Below are 23239 nucleotides of genomic sequence, written 5' to 3' on the forward strand. Positions count from 1 at the left end.
GCAGCAACATACTGTTCGAGCTTATTGCTCGTACTATGTAGCAGCTTTCGTCAAACGTTCCTCCTGTCTTGACAGTAGGTGCGCATATCTGACACCTGCACTAACGGCGCTAGAGGTAGAGGAGGAAGGCTAGAGAGACATCTCTCTCTGTGTGTGTGTGTGTGTGTGTGTGTGCAGGCAGGAGTATCTGTTACTATTAGCACTGTATAAAAAGAGAAAAGAGCTAGGGAATTATACAGTAGGGCTTAGAAAGTAAAGGATAAAGAAAAGAAAGTAAAGAAGAAGAGAAGGACCTTATTATATACACCTCCCTACGCACTTGCCTACGCAAAGATCCTACACTATTCTAGCATAAAACCCTGCATAAAACAGTTTGTACACTACTAAATTACTTACAAAGCAAGCGCATAAAGGCTAGATAATAATAGCCTAAAATGCTTTATACTATTTATAAAGCTATTTACATAGTGTAACTAGCCTATTTTAATATACAGCATTACTAAGGCAAGTCCTAATAAATAAAGTAGAGTAAAGGTAAAATATAATTAAATAGACTTACACAGACAGAAGGGAGGTAACATGTACAGAAGGCAACTTTTTAGATAAAAAGAAAAGTTACTAGTGTCTATATACAGTAGTAATGTTATAATCTAGATATAAGTAATTGCGCATAAGCAGGACTACATATCTATGTTACATAATACTTGTGCGTAAACCTCTATGCGTAAATATTTAGATATCCCTCTTTTTCTCTGTACAAAGAAAAGACAAAAGTAATAGAACTAGAAACATGTTGCCCTTACCTTACCTACCTTGTACGCTGTGCACACTGTACACTACTCTTACTCTTGCTACTTAAGTGCTTATACTAGAAGCAGCTAGCTGTTAGAGCCTATTTAACATCTACCTATAAAAGAAGATACTGCCTAGCCTAAAAGTACTAAACTTAGGTTTTAAACACACTTAAAAGGGCTTTTTTAAGATAATAGTAGCCTACTTAATAGCCTATAACATAGAAAAAAGAAACACCTTTGCTATTTTAGAGTAAACTGTTAACTACACCTAACATTTTAATGTTAGACCTATTATAGATTAATCTTAGAAAGTTTCTAGTAATATATTTAAGGCAGTATACTATTCTAGTGCACCCTAACCTGCACCTATGTTAGTACCCTAATCTACTCTAGTTACCTACTGTTAACCTAGCTAGACACCTGCTTTTAAAAGATAAACAACTTCTAGCAACTATTATAATTATAGTAAACTAAGACATTTTGCTAGTAATTACCTTATCTTTAAAGTACAGAAAATTAAGGTAGAGTAACAAGAATCTAAGAAAAAGTTTATAGATGTAAATAATTATAACCTAGACCTTTTTTAAATAAGAAATAAAGACACTTAAGAAAACTTTTTATTTTAGGCTTAAATAAGTACAACCTAGTAAATATTAACCTGTTGCACTTGTTTAAAAGAAAACATTTTTAAGTCCCTACTGTTTTATGCTTAAAAGGCATTAAAGTTTAATTAAAGCTTTTAGTTAATACTAGTGCACATAGTTTTCTATTTATTAACTAAATAACTACTAAGTTCTTATTTTAATGCCTTTATATCCTTATCTAGCGTTTACCTTTTAAAGTTATAGTTAAAGGCTTTTAAGACTAAATCTAAGTTTCTGTCTACTAGTATATCTGCCTGCATATGCAAATTAATAGTAAAAGCATCTAAAACTGCCTCTTTATAATTATAGACTTTAGCTTACAAGATTATATTATTAGTATTAAATAGCTATGTTGTTTTAAACTTTATTTACATATAAAAAAAAATTAGATTATATAGCCTAATAAGTATCCTACTACTTATAAACCTTTACTGCCCTTGCTTATGCAACTAAACTAGCCTACATGTAATAAAGAAGTAGAGTTAGATATTAGACAACGCAACGCACTATAAGAAAAGAACTACATTTAGCATTTATGTAGCCTAATAATTAACTGTATTAAGAGTTTACTAAGGCTACTAAAATTATACTGCTCTTCTATTACTTATAGTCTAAAGACACTTAAATTATTAATCTGCTTATCTGTTAAGAAGTCTAGAACAGGTCTAAAGAACATCTATTCCTCTACTATTACCTTTATTTTAGTAAATGCTTTTTATTTTAACATAAAAAAAATAAGTTTTTTTTAACTTTTATTTATAAAATTAAGTGTTTAATTAAAGACAAGCAAGCCCTACTATTAGACAATAGATGTAAAACTAAAGTATTAGTAAACCTTTAATTACTATTTAAATACTGTTAGTACTAAGATGTATTTAGCTATACTGCAGCTTAATAATTACTAGCACATTGCTTATATAACTACAAGATTGTCTTTATAGAACCTCTGCTTAACAGTTACAGCCTCTTGTACAAACAGAACGTTAAGAAACTAAAGGTAATAAAGAAGTATGTTATAAATAATCTAAAATATAGCTTTATTAAGCAGAGTTAGAGCCCTTTTACATCTTTTATTCTTTGTGTATAGAAACTAAATAGCAACTTATATATCTATGTTAATTACTGTAAACTTAATGCTATTACCTGCAAGAATGTGTATCTAATACTGTGTATAGACAAACTCCTGTTAAGACTTATAAAGGCAGCTATCTTTACAAAGTTTAATATTCACGCAGCCTTTAATAAGATTAGAATAGACCTAAGCTCTAAGAAGTGTATAACTTTTTAGACATAATATAAAACATATAAGTGTAAAGTTCTGCTTTTTAAATTATATAATAGCCTAGCAACTTACTAGCGCTATATAAATAACATATTAATTAACTACCTAGACAACTTTTATATTACTTATTTAAATAACATCTTTATCTACTCTAAAGACAAGGCAACTTATATCCTCTATGTTAAAAAGGTTTTAAAGAGGCTATAGTAAGCAGAATTATAAGTAGAGATTAGAAAAAGTAAATTTTATATTACTTAAATAAAGTATCTTAGCTATATACTCTTAAATAAAGGACTAGAGGTTAACCCCTAGAAAGTAGAGGTGCTATGCAACTAGCAGGCGCCTACTACTGTAACAAGTGTAAAATCCTTTTTAGGTTTTACTAAATTCTATTAACAATTTATTTTAAAATTCTTTTATATAGTAAAACTAATTATTACACTTTAGAGTTTTACTACCTCTTTTATATAAACTTTAGAGTGTAATAGGGCTTTTAAAAAGCTAAAGTTTAAGCTACTAAAAATACCTACGCTTTACTATTTTAACTTTATGTTGTAAACTAAAATTAAAACTAACACTTTTAATAAGGTAGTAGCAGAAGTCCTATCTTAGGAACATGCTAATAAAAATTAGTGCCCTATTTTATTCTATAGTAAGGTTTTATCTAGTTTAAAGCTAAACTAGAAAATACATAACAAGAAGCTATTTATAATTATTACTATGTTTAAATAATAAAAAGCTAAGCTTACATTAGCAATAATAAGCACTTTAGTATATACTAATTATTAGTTATTAGAGTACTTTATAATAATAAAGGTGCTAAATGCTTGTTAGGTTTACTAAGCTAAAAAGTTAGCTTAGTATTACTTCTAAATTAAGTACACCCCTAGTAAGAACAACACTAGGGCAGACATCTTTAGCTGTTACAAACAAGACATAGAAAATTTAAGAGTAGCTTAAACTAATAACTAGTTAAGAGTCTTACTTAGACTGCACTAACTCTACTTTTAAATTAATAAGAAATTAGCCTAGTACTATATTACTTAAATAATAACTTAAGTAACCTTACTAAATGTTATAAAAGAACTAGACTAGGTTATGTCTTTAGATTCTTTAAAATTAATTAACATATTACTTTAAAAGAATTAAGCCTTTTTTACATAGAAGTAAAAACTCTTACTCTGCTATTATTAGATAGGAAATAGACTACTTTTTTATACTAACTATTTATGTGTTCTAGTAGACTTGCTGCTGTGTACCTAACTTATCTAAGAAGTCTATAATTAAGTATCTTTAGCACACCCTAGTGCTACTAAGACTTATTAGTTACTGTCCTAAAAGTACTACTAAAAGGGTATAAAGGCTACTTGTAAATAATATGTATAAAATTACCTTCTCTATTATAAAGCTTATTTAAAATAGACTTAAACCCTAGAGTTTATCTACTTTTTTTTAATCCCTAATTAACTAATGCAGCACTTATGTATTAATTTTAAAGATTTCTTTAAAAACAAGTCTAGTTATAACTAGATTATAGTTATAATTAATTATATATCTAAACAAGCTATTTCTATTCCTTACTATAAAATAATTAATGCCTAAAAAATAGCTGCTTTATTTATTTAATAGGTGTACTATTTTAGCTACATACCTAAAACTATTATTTTTAACTAGGGACCTTAGTTTATATCTAGTTTCTAGTCTAAATTCTGTTAAATTCTAGGTGTAAAAGTTAAGCTTTTTACTACTTATTATAAAAAAACAGATAGCTAAATAAAGATTATAAATAAGTATATTAATTAAAGACTAAGGCCTTTTATATTTTTTTACTAAGATAACTAGAGTTCCTTACTGCTTCTAATTAATTAGGCTTAAATAACCTTGCCTTATGCAATAATTAAAATGTCTTTATATTAAGTCTTATACAGCTCTAAACTATGTTAAAGCTAGGACTAGAAACACTCTATAGAACTTATTACAGCTATAGACAAGCTAAATTATAAGAATGCTCTAGCATTAGCAACTTACATGCATGTAGCCTAAGAGTTAGCTAAGACCTACATAAAAAAAGCCTAAAATTAGATGTAAACTGTAGTTAACTGCTACTACTAGCTAGTTAACTAGAAGGTTAGTAATATAGTCTACCTAGACACTAAGAACCTAGCTATCTAAAGACCTAGCTAAAAACTATTTAAATAATAAAAAAGCCTCTTTAAGGTACTTAAATAAGTTAGAAACTTGTACTACCTAAAGCTACTTTTAAAGTTAAAGATATATAATATTTTTGCACTAAACATGCTTTATAAAAACTCTTAAAATCTACTCTTAAAATAAGAACCTCTAAAACTCTCTAGAATTACTATTAATAAAGTAAAAAAGTAGGAAGTAGAGAAAATACTTACTAGCAAGCTTTACTAGAAAATGCTTAAGTACTAGGTAAAATAAGTAAAACATAACTCTAATCTAGTCTAGTATAAAGCTTTAAATTTTATAGGTTCTTCTTATAAACTAAAGGCCTTTTATAATAAGTATTTAAATTAGCTTAGACTTTTAAAAGCTTTATATAAGTAAATTAAGGCTTTTAAAGCTAGTATAGAAGGCATAAATTACTTAGTAAATAATAAAGTATAAAAGTAAAAAGTAAATTTATAGTTATACATAATAGTATTACAACTTTATAGACATTACACTAGGGAGGTCTAATAGCAAGCTGTTAGACACCTCTAAACTCTTCTCTACCTCCTTCTCTACTTTTTTTTCTCTTCTCTCTCCTCTTCTCCTTCCTTTTTAGACTCTTTTTAAACCCCTTTTACTTTATTCTTAGCTGCCTAAGAGCGCTGTAATGTCTACTTAAAAGTTAGACACTAGAGCCTTTAGGGCTAAAACCTAATAAAGCAGCTTAGAGTTTTAGTAGAATAAGGCTACCTAGACACTAGCTATAGAAAGACTAGCTTTCTAACTTTTTATAACTTACGCTACTTGCGCTAGGTTCTAAGCAAACTTTAAAATAGCTTTAAAAGCCCTTTTTTTATTATTTTTACTTTCTGCGTTTTAGGCTGCTGCCTATAGCTTAAAATAGCTTTAAAAGACTAAGAATTTCTTTTTATAATATAAAAGAACCTACACGCGTGTTAGTAAACTATACCCTAGCTATATTAAACTATATTTATATAAAGTTACATTTTTTATTGCATAAGGTGTAATACTTATATTTTTTTAATTTAAAGGACTAAAAAGAGAACTTAACTTAAAGGCTATAGGCTAGAGCGTAGGCAGCCTAAAGGCAGATAACTTAAAACACCTCTAAAGAGGCTTTAGAAAGGGGGTAAAGCAGTATAGTAATTTTTTTTAATGCTATAATTAGTTAGTAGACTAAGCTATAAAATATTAGGTGTATAATAATACCTATAAAGTAGAGATTTAGATAATAGCTAAAAAAGAAACTAACAATATTAACTAGACTATATAAGTAAGGCAAGTAAACACTTATTACTATAAATAATAAATTTACTATATTAATAATAACTACACTACTAGTTACTACTAAATAAAAACATTATAACAAAGGCATTATATTAGTATTAGGTTTTTAGTCTATTTCTTAGTAATAAGAAATTTTAGTTAAGATAGTTATACTTATTATATTTTATTTAAATTAGTTTTAAAGCATTTTTAAATACTTTCTAAACACTGCAGATAGAGACTATTAGCCTATAAAAAGGGGGGTAGTGTAATAATTCTATAAATTATTCTATCTTAGGTTGCTTAGATCCTATCTAAAGGGTCTCTGTATTAGCCCTAACTATAACTTAACCTAGTCCCCTACAGTTACCCCTATTCTCTTATGTATTTAGTCGCACCTTGCCCCTGTAGCTAGCTTAGTAGTTTTCTAATATCCTTTTGTACTAGGCCTATAGGTGTTAATGGCATTCCCAGGTTCAGAGTCCCCACGCACTCCCATATGCCTCTGAGTGGATTCCCACCGCATTTGGACCCATTGTCTTGCCTGCGCCGTTACAACTAGTAAGTAACTTATTACTATTACTTAAGCTTTCAGGCTTAAGAGTAATTTACTAAAATTACTACTTAATAAGGGTTTTACATCTACTGCTTACTTACTTAATTAAGCACTAGTTAAAGCACTTTATTAGCACACACTATATAAGCTAGTATATAAATAGAAACCTTCTATTACTTATCTAGCTCTAATTAAATGCTGCGCATATGTACATAATAAGCACTTTAAATACGTGGACAAGCTTAAATCTAAAGCTCTAATAGGCTACCTAGTTAGATATAACTTAACTAACATCTATAAAATCTAGCTACTACTAAATAATTAAGTTATTTAAATATATAATGTTATCTTTAACATAAATTTGTTTTACATAAGCACTAAATAAAAGAATTATATTAATTCTTTATATATATAGGTTTTTAATATACTAGAAGTTGATAATAATGCTAAGAACTTTTTTTAAGCATTGGCTTACTTTTTTTTAGTTACTAAACACACTAGTAAAGCTTAAAAAGCAGACTTATAAAAGTAATAAAAGCCCTACGCCTACTTAGCTTTTAACGCTAGAGAGCTTTATATAAAGCTTTAAATTACCTGCACTTATGCATAGCTATAAGTATTATCTAGCACCTTTATAATTAAATAAGAATAAAAGCTCTTAGCAGCTAGCACATAAAATAATAGAAGCATTTAATACTAGGTTAAATAATAACCTTGTTACCTTTATACATTAGCTACCTATTACCCCTGTATATAATCTTAGGCATAGACTAGACTTTAACAAAAACAACACGCTAAAAGTGTAATCTTTTAATATTAATAAGTTAAACATTATTAGCAACAGCTACACTACGTGCTTAAAGTAGTATAGCACCTACTTTATAGCCTTTGCTAACTTTATTATTAAGGTGCACTTTTATTATAATTAGCTATCTCTACTACTAGAGCACTATTATAATCTAATAAAACACCTACATATAGCTAAATTTTAAGCAACTATGTGTATAAAGATAGACAGCTACTAGTCTAAAAGCTGCTTTAAGTGTGCTAGCAAATTTATAATAAAAGCTACCTTTACTAAGATCCTACTACTTTAATAAGTATATGCATATAAATTTAATAAAGATAGCTACTTATCTAAATTTAAAGCTAAAATCTGCGTATAAGAAGACTTTAAAGAATAATAAGGTAATACCTATGCTGCTACTGCAGCTACTTGCATTTTTAAAGCTCTAATAGCTTTTATAGCTGCATTTAAACTAACTTTTTAATAATATAATGTTACTAACACTTTTTTTAATGCTAAACTCTTTAAATAACTGTTCTGCTGTGCACCTAAAGGTTTTTAAGCAGAATACAAAGAGTACCTAGAGATACTGTAAGCTCTATATAGACTTAAAGAATTACCTTACTTCTAGTATCTAGAGCTTAAAATAACACTTAATTAGCTAAAACTTTATAAGATTTTTAAAGCTTTTTACTTATTTATTAATAATAAGCTTATTATACTAGTATACATTAATAACATTATACTACTATACTACCTTAGTAATGCTAAAGCTGCTAAGCAATTTAAATATAATCTTTAGCATATGTATAATATTAAGAAGCTTAGTAAACTAAAATAGTTTTAAGTATTTAAGTTATAAAAACTACTAAATCTATCTACTTAGTCTAAGACTTCTTTATTAATAAGATTGCTACTAAATTTAATATAGAGTAAAGTAGAAAACAGCTACCTAACATACCTCTACGTAAAACTCTAGAGCTCTTTCCTAAGACTACTAATAATAGAAGGACTAAGCTCTATTAACAGCTAGTAGGCTTACTTGCCTACATAGCATTATTTACACAACCTGATATTGCGCATGCGCACTTAATACTAGCACGCTACCTTACTAATCCTAGTTAAAAGCACCTAGATGCAGCCCTGCATTGCTAGCGCTACCTACAAAACATCTTGCAATAGAAGCATTAAGAAACTTTTAAAATAGCGCATTCTAGAAGCTTAATTATGCAGAGCCCTAGTTCTATAGTGCATTAAACGCTGTATTTGTAGATAATCTAGTAACTTGTTAAAGCTCTTATAAACATTTATTTAAGCTTTTTAGTCTCGTAGTAGACTAGAAAGCTACCTTGTAATAAACTGTTACTAAATTAACTATAGAGGCAAAGCTCCTAGCTCTCTTGCAAGCTAGTACTAACATAGAGTAGTAGAAGCTATTCTTTACACAACTTTAGCTTTTAATTAATAATACCCCTACTATCTAGTGCAATAATTAGTAGATAATTAGAATTGTTATAAAAGATCTATTAAAGCTTTAAACTAAGCTTAAGCATGTTAACATACACTAGAGCTAGTTACAACAAGAGATCTCTGCTAGTAGACTATAGGTTAACTAGAAACCTACTGCTAAGATGCCTGCAGATGGTCTTACTAAGTTGCTACTAGGACAAAAATATAAAAAGTTTGTATAATAATTAGGTTTAGAGGACATCTCTACTAACCTCCCTACATCTCTTTAACTATTTACTATATAAATTGCTTATAAATCTATCTATCTTTTGTTTAGCTTTTATTTTGCTTAATTACTCACACATTTGCTTTATTTTAAGCTGGGGGTGTGTGTTTACAGTGGTGACACTCAGATGCGTCGTTAGTATAGTCACACGATAGTCGGATGTGTCGTTACATGATGGTCGGATGCATCGGCGCCATAGTCGTATGCATCTCAGCACGGTCTGTTGCTAAGACTCACCCACTTATTTCGCACATATATAGACTCCTACAAAGGACTCCTCTAGCAAGACATTTAATGCAGTTCCTCATGCCTCTAGTGCCTTACATAGCTTTACTGTATACCTAGATAGTTTTTTTTCTTGTTGTAGGTTATCTACCTTTTCTACAGCTATGTTTTCTTTATCTACTAAGCTATAGATTATTATTAGAGCCTTTTTAAACACTTATATAGTAGTAAAGATCTTGCTAGTTTCTTTTTAAAAGTGTTTACTAAATTCTTAATAGTTTCTCTAGTTGTTAGCGTGTAGTTAGAACTATACAGCTAAGTTGCTATTTAAATATAGTTCTATCTACTGTATTATTTCTTTGTTAGTTTAAAATGCCTCTTAGTTGTAGTTTATATAGAGGGCGCATTAAGTAAAAAATAGTTTTAAGTTTCTAGCATTCTTATTAAATGCTTTAGAAGATGCTAGCTGTATTAACTTTTTAGCAGCTATGTTATTCTTTTCTCTTAACATATTACAAAGGTTAGTAATTTCTAATTACATGTTATTAATCTGCTTTTTTAGCTTGTTCTTATTAGCTATTAGTGCTAGAGTACTTTCTAATAGTGTAACTTCTACTATTAAAGTATTAATAAGAGAGTTTGTACGATTTATACTTTATAGAAGGGATAGCGATTAATGTTACAATATCTACTTACTAGGTATGCTACTGTAGGCTTAGCTTATACTATTTAGTACGCGAGCCTAGAGAGGAGAGTGAATGTGGTTAGAAAGGAAGAATAAGGCACTAGCACAGGTGTATAGTCTGTAGCGTTACGTTATGTAGAAATTAGAGGTTAGGCTGGTTGTAGTTTTACCTCTTCTGCTAGTATAGAGAGCAGCGGAAACAATCTTAAGAGGAGACAATAAGAGAGTATATATGTGTATAATATATAACAGTTGTAACGGCGCAGGCAAGACAATGGGTCCGAATGCGGTGGGAGTCCACTCAGAGGCATATGGGAGTGCGTGGGGACTCTGAACCTGGGAATGCCATTGACACCTATAGGCCTTGTACGAAAGGATATCAGAAAACTACCGAGCTAGCTACGGGGGCGAGGTGCGACTAAATACATGAGGGAATAGGGGTAACAGCAGGGGTCGGGGCCAGGTCGAGGTCGGGGCCGATACAAGGGCCTTCCGGAGGTTCCGGGCGACTCGAGATGGAACGATTCATGAGGATCGTTACAACAGTATAGTGTTGTTAAAAACTACTATACTACTTAGTCTAATGTAAAGAGAAGACTAAATGTTAATTATTATCTTTTAAGTAATAGTTAAGATTAAGACTATATACATAGATCTTGTCTGTTCCGTCTGTTGTAGCTGTTGTGTCTGCAGGTCTACAAGCTGCAGTCACTGCAGTTGTTGCAGCCATTGCAGTCACCATTTCTAAGCTGTTATCCTCGTCCTAAAGACTTCTAGCTAGTCACGTGTTCTTCCTGTTGCGCCGCTAGGAAGAAGTTCTACCACTAGTTGTTGTATAATCTAGTAGCTGCTAGACACTCGCTTATAGTCTACTCAGGGACTGTAACAAGTATGCGTAGCTTAAGTACCTTATATAAGCTTAAAGCATATAAGATTAAATTAATCTAGACGCACTACTATAGCCTAATCTAATAAGTAAAGCACTTGTAATCTCTAATCTTAATATAGCTAACTTAGAAGCTCTACGCCTCTATTAGATTAAGGTATTAATATACACGTAGCTTTTTGTAAAGCTCTAGATGCTGTAGAACTAGGTATATACAATAGTAAACTTATAATTACTTAAGTTAGTAACTTTATAAGTAATTAGTTACTTTATTTACTTATTAAAAAGCTTAAAAGAGACTTTTACTTATGTAATAATAACTAAAAAAAAGTAAGTATAAATAACTTATTAAAAAGTTATTTTATACTTAGTATTACAAAAGAATTAGTTACTAGCATACTAGCTACTTAAATAAACATAAGCTTATGCTAATATAAAGCTTATTTATTTTAAAAAGGTTAAAATTGTACTGTTTATTAAAAACTTTCTCTACTTAGCTACTAAATATAAGTATAAGTAGGCTTAATATAAGCTAGACTCTCTAGCTTACTAAAGTGTAACTACTAATACTTTTATGCTTAAGCAGTACACTGCTTAGTTCTTCTAGCTTATATAAAATAAAAAATAGCTTAAAAGTATATATAGTATTTAAAGGAAAATTAACGTACACTATAGACAAGTTGCTTACACACCTAAGTTGCTTACTTTTGCTAAGACTCTACTAAACTACTTTTTCTATACTAATGCATTCTTAACAACACTACTTAGACGCGCTAAAAGAACATTAGATACAGCTTACACTCTAGGCTTTTAAATAAGACATAACACTTTTAAAGTAACATGCTATAGCTATATATAAGGTCTTTTAAAAGATAATAAATAACTAATACACTAGACAACTTTTATAAGCTAATTCTATAGCTAACTTATAAAGACTAGATAATAATAAAAAGTGCATAATTATTAAGCATATACTTAGGCTATATGTGTAAGGATTTTTCTTTTAGCTAGCAACTATAGCTAATATAGCTAATTCTTTACACGCTAAGCATATTCTAGGCTATGTTAGCATAAACTAGTCTAGTGTGTTTAAAAAGTGTTATCTAAAGCTTAAAGTAAAGTTGTAAGTGTAAGTATAGTAAGTAGATATCTAGTTTATTATAAAGCCTATCTTGTTTTAGGTCTAGCTAGACTAGCAGTATACTAAATAAGGCGTTACTTATTTTTTCCTATATACTAACTGCGTATGCAAAGAGCTTGCCGTTTTCTACAATCTAAGTGTTTTATAATAGTTACTCTACTTTCTTTTATTCTTTTACTATTTTTTATTACTGTTCTTGCTTTTTTAGTAGTTCTGTCTAAGCTTCTCTAAAAGCTCTATCTAAGCTCTTCTAGCTGCTCTGTCTACGCATTTTACTCTCTCTCTGCTCTTTTAGCTTCTTTTGTTACTCTTAACAAGCTAGAGGGTGTGTCGCGTAAGAAGAGCACAGGGACCTAGTGTCGCGCCTGTGTTTAGAACGTGCAGCCTGAGACACTTAGCGCTTAAGCTTCTACTGCGTAGGCAGGCTCTCTAAAAGCCTCTTATAGTTAATAGACTTGCTTCTTATTACTCTCTAATTAATAGTTGCGATAATAAGCTAGTGTTAGTGTAATAAAAAATTACTAAGCTTTAAGTAGCTAATAAAGCTACTATATAATGTAAACTGTATAAAAAAAGTAAATTAAAGTAAAAAAAGCTTTAATAGTTTAAAAAAACTTATACTTAATAACTTTAAAAAAGTTTAAAGCGTGAAGAAATAAAAAAAAGCAAAAAGGTAAGTATAAGCTAAAGCAAGTAAGCTATTCTAAAGGCGCTGTAAATAGAGTAATTAGAGTAAGCATAACATATAAATGTGTAAGTAAAAAGTAGAAGTAGTTTTTAAATAATATTCTAGGCTATACTGTACTATATAGTGCTAGAGCAGGTTGTTATAGGCTATAATAGAGTGCGTTGTAGTAGGCCTAGCAAAAGTAAGCGGCTTAGATGTGTAAGCAACTCGCTTGTAGGGTCTGTTAGCAAAGTAAGAAAATTTTGCCTAGCAATAGCAGCTAAGATACACTAACGCTTGTACTATTTTCTCTTAGACCCCCTAGAGTGATTTTTTAAGCATGGCGTAGTAGCGCAAAGACTCTTTGACAATTAGTACTACCTATTCCCAATGCCAGATCCTCTGGAGGGCATGGCTTGAGGGATAACCCCAAACAGCCCATCTAAGCAGCAGCTTGTTCTTAAGCAGAACAATCCGCACCCAAAGAGCCACCTTCACGGACAAAGCACGATGGTCAAGACAGATCTGGTGAAGGTGCAAGAAAAGCAAATAGTGGATGAGAAGAGGCTCCTGGGCCACGTGCTGCCCGGGATGGAGCAGCAAGGTGGTATGGCGGGTCGCTGTACAGTAGGTGGTCGGAAGGACTGAAAGGTAGGTGGGGCATGGGCTGAGAATATGTACGATGAAGGTTGTTCGCTCCTATATATATACACACTTCCTGATGCCGTGCCGAAATGGCACCAGCAGGTTTCGGGTGACTCTTCTTTCACAGCGTAGATCAGCCAGCGATGGACTATCTTGGTGCGCAAGGCATTAGTCGGCGTTCTTTTTTTGCACTTAGGGTTAGCTTAGAGCACAGAAGGGTGGCGTTAGCTTGTCCTGGATGCGAGTTTTGGTCCACCTTTGAGTGGCAAATGGTTGTGGGGAGTTTGTACAACGAGCTGGTTGTGTGAACATAATACTTAAGTGGTAAGGAAAGTCGACACAGTCGTCACAACGCTCCCATTCCCTCTTCCTTTCCTTTTCCATTTATAGATTCTCACCTGTCATTTTAGCAGTTCGAATTCCTTTGGCATTTCACTTCCCTCGACCCAGGCCCTTACACCTTGGGCGAACAGTTCTGGGAGTTGCAAGTCCCACAAGTGAACCGCGTCCCTCACCACGAATGCCTTGCACTCTGGATTCGTGTTCGCGAGCACCTTCCCTGCTTCCCTCGTCCGTTCAACACTATCCTTCTTCCCACCCGCCACGATAGCGATCCTCACGCCCCGGATCTCAGCAACCTTCCCTATGGTCACCTCAGTACACGCGCCGTAGCCCGCCCTCAGCAGCTCTATGGAATGGTTCCTTCGCATCTCCTCCCTGAGCCTCGGAAACGGTTGCACGCCGATATAAGACCAGAACATCCACTCAGGAGTGAGCTTGCCCGATAGGATCTCTATCCCTCCCATCAGGCGCGGGCGCGAGATGAACCATTTCCTGTACCCACTCAAGGGCGCGCACCCGGTGCAGAACAGGCTGAGCACCAACTCCGGACACCGCCGCGCAAACTCCAGCGCTACGAAACCGCCGAGCGACAGGCCGACGATGTGCGCCCTGCCGCTTGCGACTTTCGTCGAGACGAGATGGGAGAGCGCGTTAATCGCGTTGTCAAGGGTGAAGGGAAGGATGTCCCTCGACCCCGAGTGCCCTGGCTGGTCGACGAGGATGAGTTCGTAGTCCTTGGAGAGGAAAGGGGTGGTGTGGGAGAATTCCATGTGGCAGGTTGAAAGGCCATGGAGGAAGACAATGGGGGCATGGGATGGATCCTTGCCATTAGGCTCTATCGAGGGGGATAGACGGGTGTAAGAGATTTCTAGGTTTGCCCCTTTGGGGCTGCATTCTTGGGAGGACATTGTGTTGTTCCTAGGAAGAGTTGGTGAACGGAGTATAATCAAGTCTGGGCTTGGGAGGAAGCCATGCATGGTAGTGCGATGAACCACCTGATTGGAATTCGTATTTTCAAAGGACACTATGACGCAATAGCGGATAAACCTAAATTGACTAGCTAGAGTGCTTGACAGAGAATTCCACAAAGGTTGATTCACAGCCCAAGCCTCCCTGGGCGTCTTTCTCAAAGCCAACCAAGTTTCCCTTTCTGTTTCACGCAGCCTAAGTTTGCTAGCATAATTGTTTCGATCGTTCCTTGTTGCGCTGGCTCGCTTTCAGTTTTTTCACTTCCCGCAACCCATTTCCCCCGACCCACTCATTAAACACCCAACTCTAACAATTCACTCACTACCAGAGCTACCTTGGAGGGTATCCGGATGACTTGGACCTTGGTTTCTAACATACTCTTGCCGACCTTCACCTGGCCTCATCGTGTTCTGGGGTCAGTCGCGCTAGCCTCATCGATTCCGCCCGCTCCACAGCGCGCCCATCAAACCATCCGCCGACTCGTTGGCTTTCTCCCTTCATATCTACCTCGCCTCTCTCGTCGCTACTGTACTTGGGTGGGCATTGAATTCAAAAATCAAATTGTGCAGCTTCCGTTCGGGATAGTGTTGAAATGGTCAGATGGTACACGGCTTGAGGAAGTCTCGGCTATGATGATTGCGCGTTCTGCTGGTGTCCCCGGTGCCGTTGGCCATTTCATATGGTGACCATCCTAACACTTCTCATGCGCCTTTATCAATTCTTATGACACGGTTCCTCGGAAAAGACTTGGGACTAGCGCACAAACACCTGAACGAAAAAGAGCTGCAAACCATATCCAATGAGATGCACGCTATGCAAATCGCCATGCAGAGTTGGCCTCACCCTTGGGGAGGGGAGCGTATCTGTTCAGTCATGGGGACGTCTATCAGAAGCGCGCCTGTTCCAAACCATTCGATTGGGCCATGCGAGTCAGAATCTAAGTTCAATGACTATCTACCCAGCGTTGCTTCTGAATATCATTCTCCATCTCGAGATGTATTTGAGCAGAGGCTTGCCTGTGTAAGGAAGCTACACTCTGTACACCATCCTATTGTTTTTACGCATGGTGACCTGAAGCACCACAATAGTATGGTTCATAATGGCCATGCATCAGGATCTATTAATTGGGAGTCTGCAGGCTGGTATCCGGATTACTAGGAGTTTACAACTGCTCTAATATTCTATCGAAAGGACTTTTAGTGGTATAAATTCATCTCATAGCTTAGAGCATTAGAATATACAGACGAAATGGGGAGTGAGCGAGCCCTTACCTCACTAACAGTCGATTCTTATGCCTGGTAGCAGGTAATAGACACGACTTGTTAATATAGAATAGTATGAATAGATAAATTCTTAAGAAGACTGCAAAGTTTTAAAAAGAATATAAATATACTAAGAAAAATAACAGAATGTTATATGCCTAAAGTGTAAGCTATATCTAACATTCTTTTAGCATATTTAAGTAGTGTTATAGGGAATGCATTAGTATAGAAAGAGTAGTTTAGTAGGGTCTTAGTAAAAGTAAGCAACTTAGGTGTGTAAGCAACTTGCCTATGAAGTATGTTAGCTTTAAAATAAAAATTGTCACGGTTATGTTACTGCTATCCAACCCCTGAGTACCCTAAGGGCTTGGCACGAGGTATATAGGCTCCTCGGCCTCCGTACCTCTGCCTCTGACCCTAAGGTTTACTCTCGTTACCCTCCTATCCTGTATTCCCTCTCTGTGACCTGTGTTTCCTACTTAATACCTCTTACAAAAATAAAGTAAAAATAGCTAAAAAAGCGTGTATAGTTAAAATAAAAGTATATAGTAGTAATAGTAATAAAAATTTACTTATAAAAGCTTAAAATAAAAGCAGCTTAATAAAAAAAAGTAAAGCTTATTTAGTAAGTTAATTAATAGCTTAAAAACAGCATTTAGTAACTAAAATAAAGTAAAAAGAAATTTTTTAAACTTATTAGTTACTAGTATATAAAAAGATGTTAATAATTTAGCATGAAATAAAAAGAAGTAGAATTAAGAAAAACTTAATATAGTAGCTAAATTAATCTTTCTAAAAAGTATTATATATAGATTATTACTAGAGATAAACTCTATAACGTACTTCATAGGCGAGTCGCTCACACACCCGAGTCGCTCACTTTTGCCAAGACCCCACCCTAACAAACTCTATTATAGCCTATAACAACCTGCTCTAGCACTATATAGTACAGTACAGCCTAGAATATTATTTAGATACTACTTCTGCTTCTTGCTTACATGTTTGTGCGTTATGCCTAGTCTAATTACACTATCTGCAGCGCCTTTAGGATAGCTTACCTACTTTAGCTTGCACCTGCTTCTTTGCCTTCTTTCTATTACTGCGCGCTTTAAACTCCTTTAGAGCTATTAAGCGTAGGCCTTCCTAAATTATTAAGGTTTTTTCTGCCTTAATTTACTTTCTTTTATGCAATTTATGTTGTGTAGCAGCTTTATTAGCTGCTTAAAGCTTAGTAATTTCTTATTACACTAACACTAGCTTATACGTAATTATTACTACTCTCTTTAAAACTTTCTTAAACACCTTAACTATAGAAGTTAGTAAACTATTTATATACTTCTAAATTTTTATTTTTATAAGCATTAATTATAACCTAAGTTCTAGAGTATTGCTTAGGGTTTATAACTGCTAAGGCTTGTTGTATATAAGTAGTAGTAGTAATAAAGTGCGCAACTTTACATTAAGGCCTATTATAACTTATTATAGGTTAAAAAGAACTAATCTAGCACCTTAAAACTCTTCTTAGATATTACTAAAAGTAATTATAGCATTATAGGCTACTTTAAAGCATAGCAGAAATTTTATTTTTATAATATAAGTAATCTAGTTGCGTATAAGGTTTTTAGCTTAGCGCTTATACGCCTTTTTTAAAGGAGCAAAACAACCTACATTAAGTAGCTATAGAAGGTGTAATAAGTAAAAAGGCATATAGATAGTAATAATCTTATTATTTTTATAGTATTACTAGAAATAAAGTAAGTTATAGCTTTTATAGCTGTTAATAACTAGCAGACAGTAGCTGCTAACAGTACACTTCTTTATATGCGCGTTAAAGTGCTTTAACTAGTCTAAACTAAGCTAATTAGTAGTCTAGCTGCGCTTAGAGATTACAATAACCTAATCCTAGAGTAGATTTTCCTCTTTGTACTAGTTTAAAAGGTAGTTACTACCTTAAAAAATAATAAAGAGCAGAATAGCCTACCCTTTAGCATTAATACCCTAGATAGCTGTTGTCCACTTCTAGTTGCCTAGCTAGACTGCTTTTAGCTGTCCTTGTCTCTTTAAACCTGTAACAACTACTCTAGTAGATATCTAGCCTATTATAAACTCTGTCTTATTAAAGTTGTACATGTTATTATCCTAGATGCTATACTTAGCTTTAATATTCTTTATAAGGTTAAACTAGCCTTAAATTACTGCAGAATCTTTATAAAAGGCTCTCTTATAGTTATACTTGCGCTTAAACTTTACTTTAAGCTCTAAGTAACACTTAACAAATGTATTAGGCTAGTTTATGCTAATATAGCCTATATTACGCTTAGCGTGTAAAGAATTAGCTATATTAGCTACAGCTACTAGCTAGGGGGGAAATCCTTGCGCATCTAGCTTAAGTATGTGCTAAACAATTACCTGCTTCTTATTATTATCTAGCTTTTATAAGTTAGCTATATAATTAGCTTAAAAAGGTTGTCTAGCGCGTTAGTTACTTATTATCTTTTAAAAGACCCTATAGATAGCTGCAGCGTGTTAGTTAGAAAGTGTTGCATTTTATTTAAAAGCCTAAAGTGTAAGCTACATTTAATGTTTCTTTAACATGTTTAAGTAGTGTTGTTAGGAATACATTAGTGTAGGAAAAGTAGTGTGGTGGGGTCTTAGCAAAAGTAAGCAACTTAGGTGTGTAAGCAACTTGCCTATGAAGTACGTTAGCATTTATAGCTAATATAGCTAATTCTTTGTGTGCTAAGTATAATCTAGGCTATATTTACATAAACTAGCCTAGTATGTTTATAAAGTGTTATTTAAAGCTTAAAGTAAAGTTTTAAGCATAAGTATAGTTAAGAGATATTTAGCTAATTATAAACTTTATTTTACTAAAGTTATACATGTTATTATTCTAGATGCTATACTTAGCTTTAATATTCTTTATAAGGCTAAACCTGCTCTAAATTACTCTAGAACTTTTATAAAAAGCTTTTTTATAGTTATACTTATACTTAAATATTACTTTAAGCTTTAAATAACACTTTATAAACATACTAGGCTAGTTTATGTAAACATAGCCTAGATTATGCTTAGCGCACAAAGAATGAGCTATATTAGCTATAAATGCTATTTAAGAGGAAATTCCTTGCGCATATAGCTTAAGTATAGTCTTAATAATTACTTGCTTTTTTTTATTACCTAGCCTTTATAATTTAGCTGTAGAATTAGCTTGTAAAGGTTATCTAGTGCTATAGTTATTTATTATCTTTTATAAGACCTTACATATAGCTGTAGCATGTTTCTTTAAAAGTTTTATGTCTTATTTAAAAGCTTAGAGTGTAAGCTGTATCTAACATTTTTTTTAGCGCGTCTAAGTAGTGTTATAGGGAATGCATTAGTGTAGAAAGAGTAGTTTAGTAGGGTCTTAGTAAAAGTAAGCAACTTAGGTGTGTAAGCAACTTGCCTGTGAAGTACGTTAGTTTATTATTTATATAAGTCTCTAGAGCTTTAAAAATTAAAAGGGCAGATTGCTAAAATAATACAATACGCAAGGCTACACATTACACGCTAAAGAACAGTAACTTAGTTAAACTAGTGTCTTAAAATAAGTCTGTAAAGCTACATTTAAGATTCTAGAACTTATTATTAAGGCGTTGTTGAGATATTAAGGTACAATTTCTCTCATTTTTAGTAGTTTTCGGGGTGGCCCACTGACAGATGTGACCTACTGAGTGGTTGAACATGTTAACTAGTTTGATCAAGCTTAGTCAATGATGACTTAGCTCTGGCTAGGGCTCTGATGATCATTGCACTCACTATGCTTCTCATCATCTTCCCACGACCTTCAGCTCCCACGACCTTATTGGCGGAAACGTTATCAGCGCAAACCCGCAACCTACCCACATCCCGACATCCGCTCCCGTATCGCCCGCCAATATCGCAATAGGACCCACATACCAGACCTGATACATTCCTAGTACCGCACCCATCCAGCCAAGTAAGAAACTGGAAAGTGCTGCAATACCAATAGGAAGCCTCGTCCTATCTTCCCAAGCAGTCCAGTCGAATCCAATACCCCGACGCCATCTGAAAAGAACATGCTCTTCGGCGACGATGCACACCATGATCATGAGCCAGTATCCCATAAGCGCGAGAAAGTTCTGGAAGATAATGAAGAGTTGATTCCGCCCAACGAGAGCGCAGACGAGCTGTATGAGAACGAGGACGATCGCCCATATCCAGCGGGGTATGACCTTTCCGTAGCGACCCATCATCTGGCATCCTAGCGCCGCTGAGTAAGTGCCGGGAACGCTGTTCGCGATTACACCAAGAGCTACGATAACGGCACAAAACTTGCCAAAGCTACCAAGAGGTGCATAGCCAGCTGTGATCAGAGCACCTGATGAAGTCGCGTATGCATCTGCCCAAGCTGAATGCGTGGCTACACCTGAGGCGAGGCCGACACCGAGCATGTTGACCAGGCTGAAGGAAAGAGTCAGGCCGGTGTAGGTGAACACAAATGTTCGCCATTTCGAAGTCCTTTCGGGATAGTATACGTAAAAGTCCGAAGCGGCTGCTGCCCAAGAGTTTGGGACGTAGAAGCAAAGCGAGAAGAATGAAAGACGATTTGCGGCGATCTGCCGTGGGCTGCCGACCGATGTGAGGGACGTTGAGAAGTATGGACCCGCGGAGCCGATGAGTATGAACAGTACGAGAAGCTGCGGAAGCCAAGCGTATCTGCACAATAGTAGTGAGCATGCAGCTGCAGAAGATTAGTCAAGGCCAAGTGCATACATACCGTTCATAGACGTGGAAGATCTTCAAGCCAATCACAGCAATGACAAGCACCACGATTGCGACAACTACAATGCCTACTGCAATGGACATGGTTCCACCACTTACAGCAGAGAGCACTTGACCGCCAATGATGCAATCTATCGTGCAATATCCCACCATCAGGATGATGTTGAGCAAAGCACAAATTTTAGAAGGATAGTAGCCCATGAAATATCGACCAACCACCTAGAGCAATCTCAGCTACAGTATCCATGAATGCGTCGTCGAACAAGACTTACCATCGTCCGACACCCGCTTGCCGCACCCCAAGTGGCCATATATGCAGTACTAACCCCTCCCAAAGCTGCGCCAAAGACCGCGCACAGGCTCGAATCTAGAAAACCAAGTTTAAAGAGAAGGGGACCAAGAAGACCGACAGCGAGATTATTGATCGTAATGTTTGCACTAAACCAAAGCAACACCATCTGAACAAGGGCCACGTGAGATGTGGCTTCCCGTTTGTCCGATGGAACCCTAGCAATACCGCGCGCCTCGAAACTGGAGAGCGATTCGATTCGGGCGTTCCATCTTTGAAATCGCGAACCTAGGCCAGTTGATTTTGGGGAGGAGCTTGATTGGAGATTTGAGAGATCGACACCCTCTTCGTGGTTCGGGTCGTTTACCCGCACAACCTTTTCATCCATTGAAACGGGCTGTTGAATCAGTGCTGAAGTTCAAGACGCGAATGATTGAGGCTAATAATGTGGTTAGCAAAGGTGTTGAATGTGCGAAACTCGTCGAGTTTCGGAGGAAACCGCGAGCCCGGCTAGCTCGTGGTTCTATACGGAGGGTTTGGGATGTGGGGATCAATGCGTTCTTTTGTCCCACTCTTTCCCAAATGGGCGGCATGCATGCAAGCTTTTCTCCTGACGTTCCAATAAGTGGGCTTGACTTTGACTCAGCCACGCAGCAGCTACCAAAAAGTGCTCTGTGCACAAGATCCTGCTCTGCGTACTTTAGTCAGCTGTTAGTCACAACCGAGAAGTAGCAATGTCTCTTCAAAGATCTCATCACTCTTTCTTTATTTCCGCAGAAATTTAAATCTACGTAATAAGACTTATAGTAGACAGGCAGGCTATAATTTATTACCTTGTGCGGAGAGAATCGTCACTTCTTGAATGGTTGCAAGCGTATTCGGGCTCTGGGACAGCCTTGTTGAACCAACACCAAACGTCGTGCACAGGACGAAAATGCAACCTAGGAAGCGGTCATCTAGTGGAAAACGATAGCACTTCTCTACCACAAAAATTAACTTTGTTGCAGAACAAAAAGTACAATTTATATTAAAATTACAAAAATCCACCTATTTATTACATCTTAACCTTATACAACACGTTTTAATTAACGCTTTGTAATTGCTTTATAGGTGCTCTTCTATAAGCTACTACTAACATAAAGAAATAAAAGCTATTATTTATTAAAAAGTAGTTCTTTATTTACTAAATCTTAAACTTTAATTAATAAAGTTTTCTACTCTATACTATTAATATATATTAAATAGCAGACGTTCTACTACAAGCTTATAACTAAGATTCCCCCCTCTAAACCTATAAGTAAGAACTAGGTGTTATGCTTTATTAATAATTAGGTAAAGCTTTATAGAAAGTAGAATAAAAAGCTACACTATTAGCACACTTTTTTATTAGAATTTAGTTAAGTTAACGCTTAGTTTAATCTTAAAAATAACACACACTACATGTATAAAATACTAGTTTAATATACTTATAATTTTAATAAAATAAAACTTATAATAAAAGTTGCTAGTATATCTAAGGTTATAACTAGCTCTAACACTATTAGCTATGTAGTTACTATATAGTCTAGCAGTTATAACTAAGTTATAAGAATTAAGTATATTAACATGTCTAGCTAAGCGCTTCTACTATCTATTATTCTACTAGGCAAGCTAAATTAGGCTAGGATTGCAATATCTATAGCAACTAAATACTTATAATAAATAATAACAACTAATTAACTAAGTAGCTTAGTCTATTTTAGCTTAAGCACTTTAATAATTAAACTATGCTACATATAACTAAAGCCTATTACTAGCTTATGTTAGACAGCTATAGTAGCTATATAACACTAAAGTTTAATTAATACTATATAGAAAATAAAATTATTTATTTTTATATACTATGTTATAGCTTTTACTTACTATATCTTTTAAATATTAGCTACTTTACACAACTTAAGTAAGTGTATAAACATAAAGTGTTAAAGCTTATATATAATTATATTTTTTATATTAATAAGTAGAACCTTTTTAGCACTTATAAGTGTATTAAACTTATTTTATTTATAAAGTAAAGTACTAAAAGTAGTCTTAAGTAATAAGT

At 34.2% G+C, this 23239-nt stretch overlaps 4 protein-coding genes across 4 annotated transcripts; 2 read left to right on the forward strand and 2 right to left on the reverse strand.

Moving 5' to 3' along the window:
* Positions 1 to 10248: 10248 nt before the first annotated feature.
* BDR25DRAFT_390762 (uncharacterized protein) lies at positions 10249 to 10998 on the forward strand (the record flags this gene model as incomplete). The annotated part of the gene is made up of 5 exons (XM_033698114.1): positions 10249 to 10487; positions 10532 to 10582; positions 10634 to 10706; positions 10849 to 10930; positions 10980 to 10998. Exons 1-5 carry the CDS (start codon positions 10455 to 10457, stop codon positions 10996 to 10998), a joined length of 258 nt encoding a protein of 85 aa, XP_033554021.1. The 5' UTR covers positions 10249 to 10454.
* Positions 10999 to 13819: 2821 nt separating this feature from the next.
* On the reverse strand, positions 13820 to 14820 carry BDR25DRAFT_300199 (alpha/beta-hydrolase; the record flags this gene model as incomplete). The annotated part of the gene is made up of 1 exon (XM_033689320.1): positions 13820 to 14820. A coding segment is annotated over exon 1 (844 nt), but the record flags the coding sequence as incomplete, so codon positions are not given.
* A 121-nt stretch (positions 14821 to 14941) lies between these two features.
* BDR25DRAFT_331020 (uncharacterized protein) lies at positions 14942 to 16122 on the forward strand (the record flags this gene model as incomplete). Its single annotated transcript, XM_033692587.1, has 3 exons — positions 14942 to 15480; positions 15566 to 15962; positions 16077 to 16122. The coding sequence occupies exons 1-3, from the start codon at positions 15171 to 15173 to the stop codon at positions 16120 to 16122; spliced, it is 753 nt and encodes a 250-aa protein (XP_033554023.1). The 5' UTR covers positions 14942 to 15170.
* A 3600-nt stretch (positions 16123 to 19722) lies between these two features.
* On the reverse strand, positions 19723 to 21666 carry BDR25DRAFT_276918 (uncharacterized protein). Its single transcript, XM_033687579.1, has 3 exons — positions 21140 to 21666; positions 20863 to 21086; positions 19723 to 20801 (listed from the first exon to the last, which is right to left on the reverse strand). Exons 1-3 carry the CDS (start codon positions 21542 to 21544, stop codon positions 19892 to 19894), a joined length of 1539 nt encoding a protein of 512 aa, XP_033554024.1. The 5' UTR covers positions 21545 to 21666; the 3' UTR covers positions 19723 to 19891.
* Between the last annotated feature and the right edge of the window lie 1573 nt (positions 21667 to 23239).

Source organism: Lindgomyces ingoldianus (assembly GCF_010093535.1).
Source record: "Lindgomyces ingoldianus strain ATCC 200398 unplaced genomic scaffold BDR25scaffold_2, whole genome shotgun sequence".
In the NCBI taxonomy this organism is placed as follows: domain Eukaryota; kingdom Fungi; phylum Ascomycota; class Dothideomycetes; order Pleosporales; family Lindgomycetaceae; genus Lindgomyces; species Lindgomyces ingoldianus.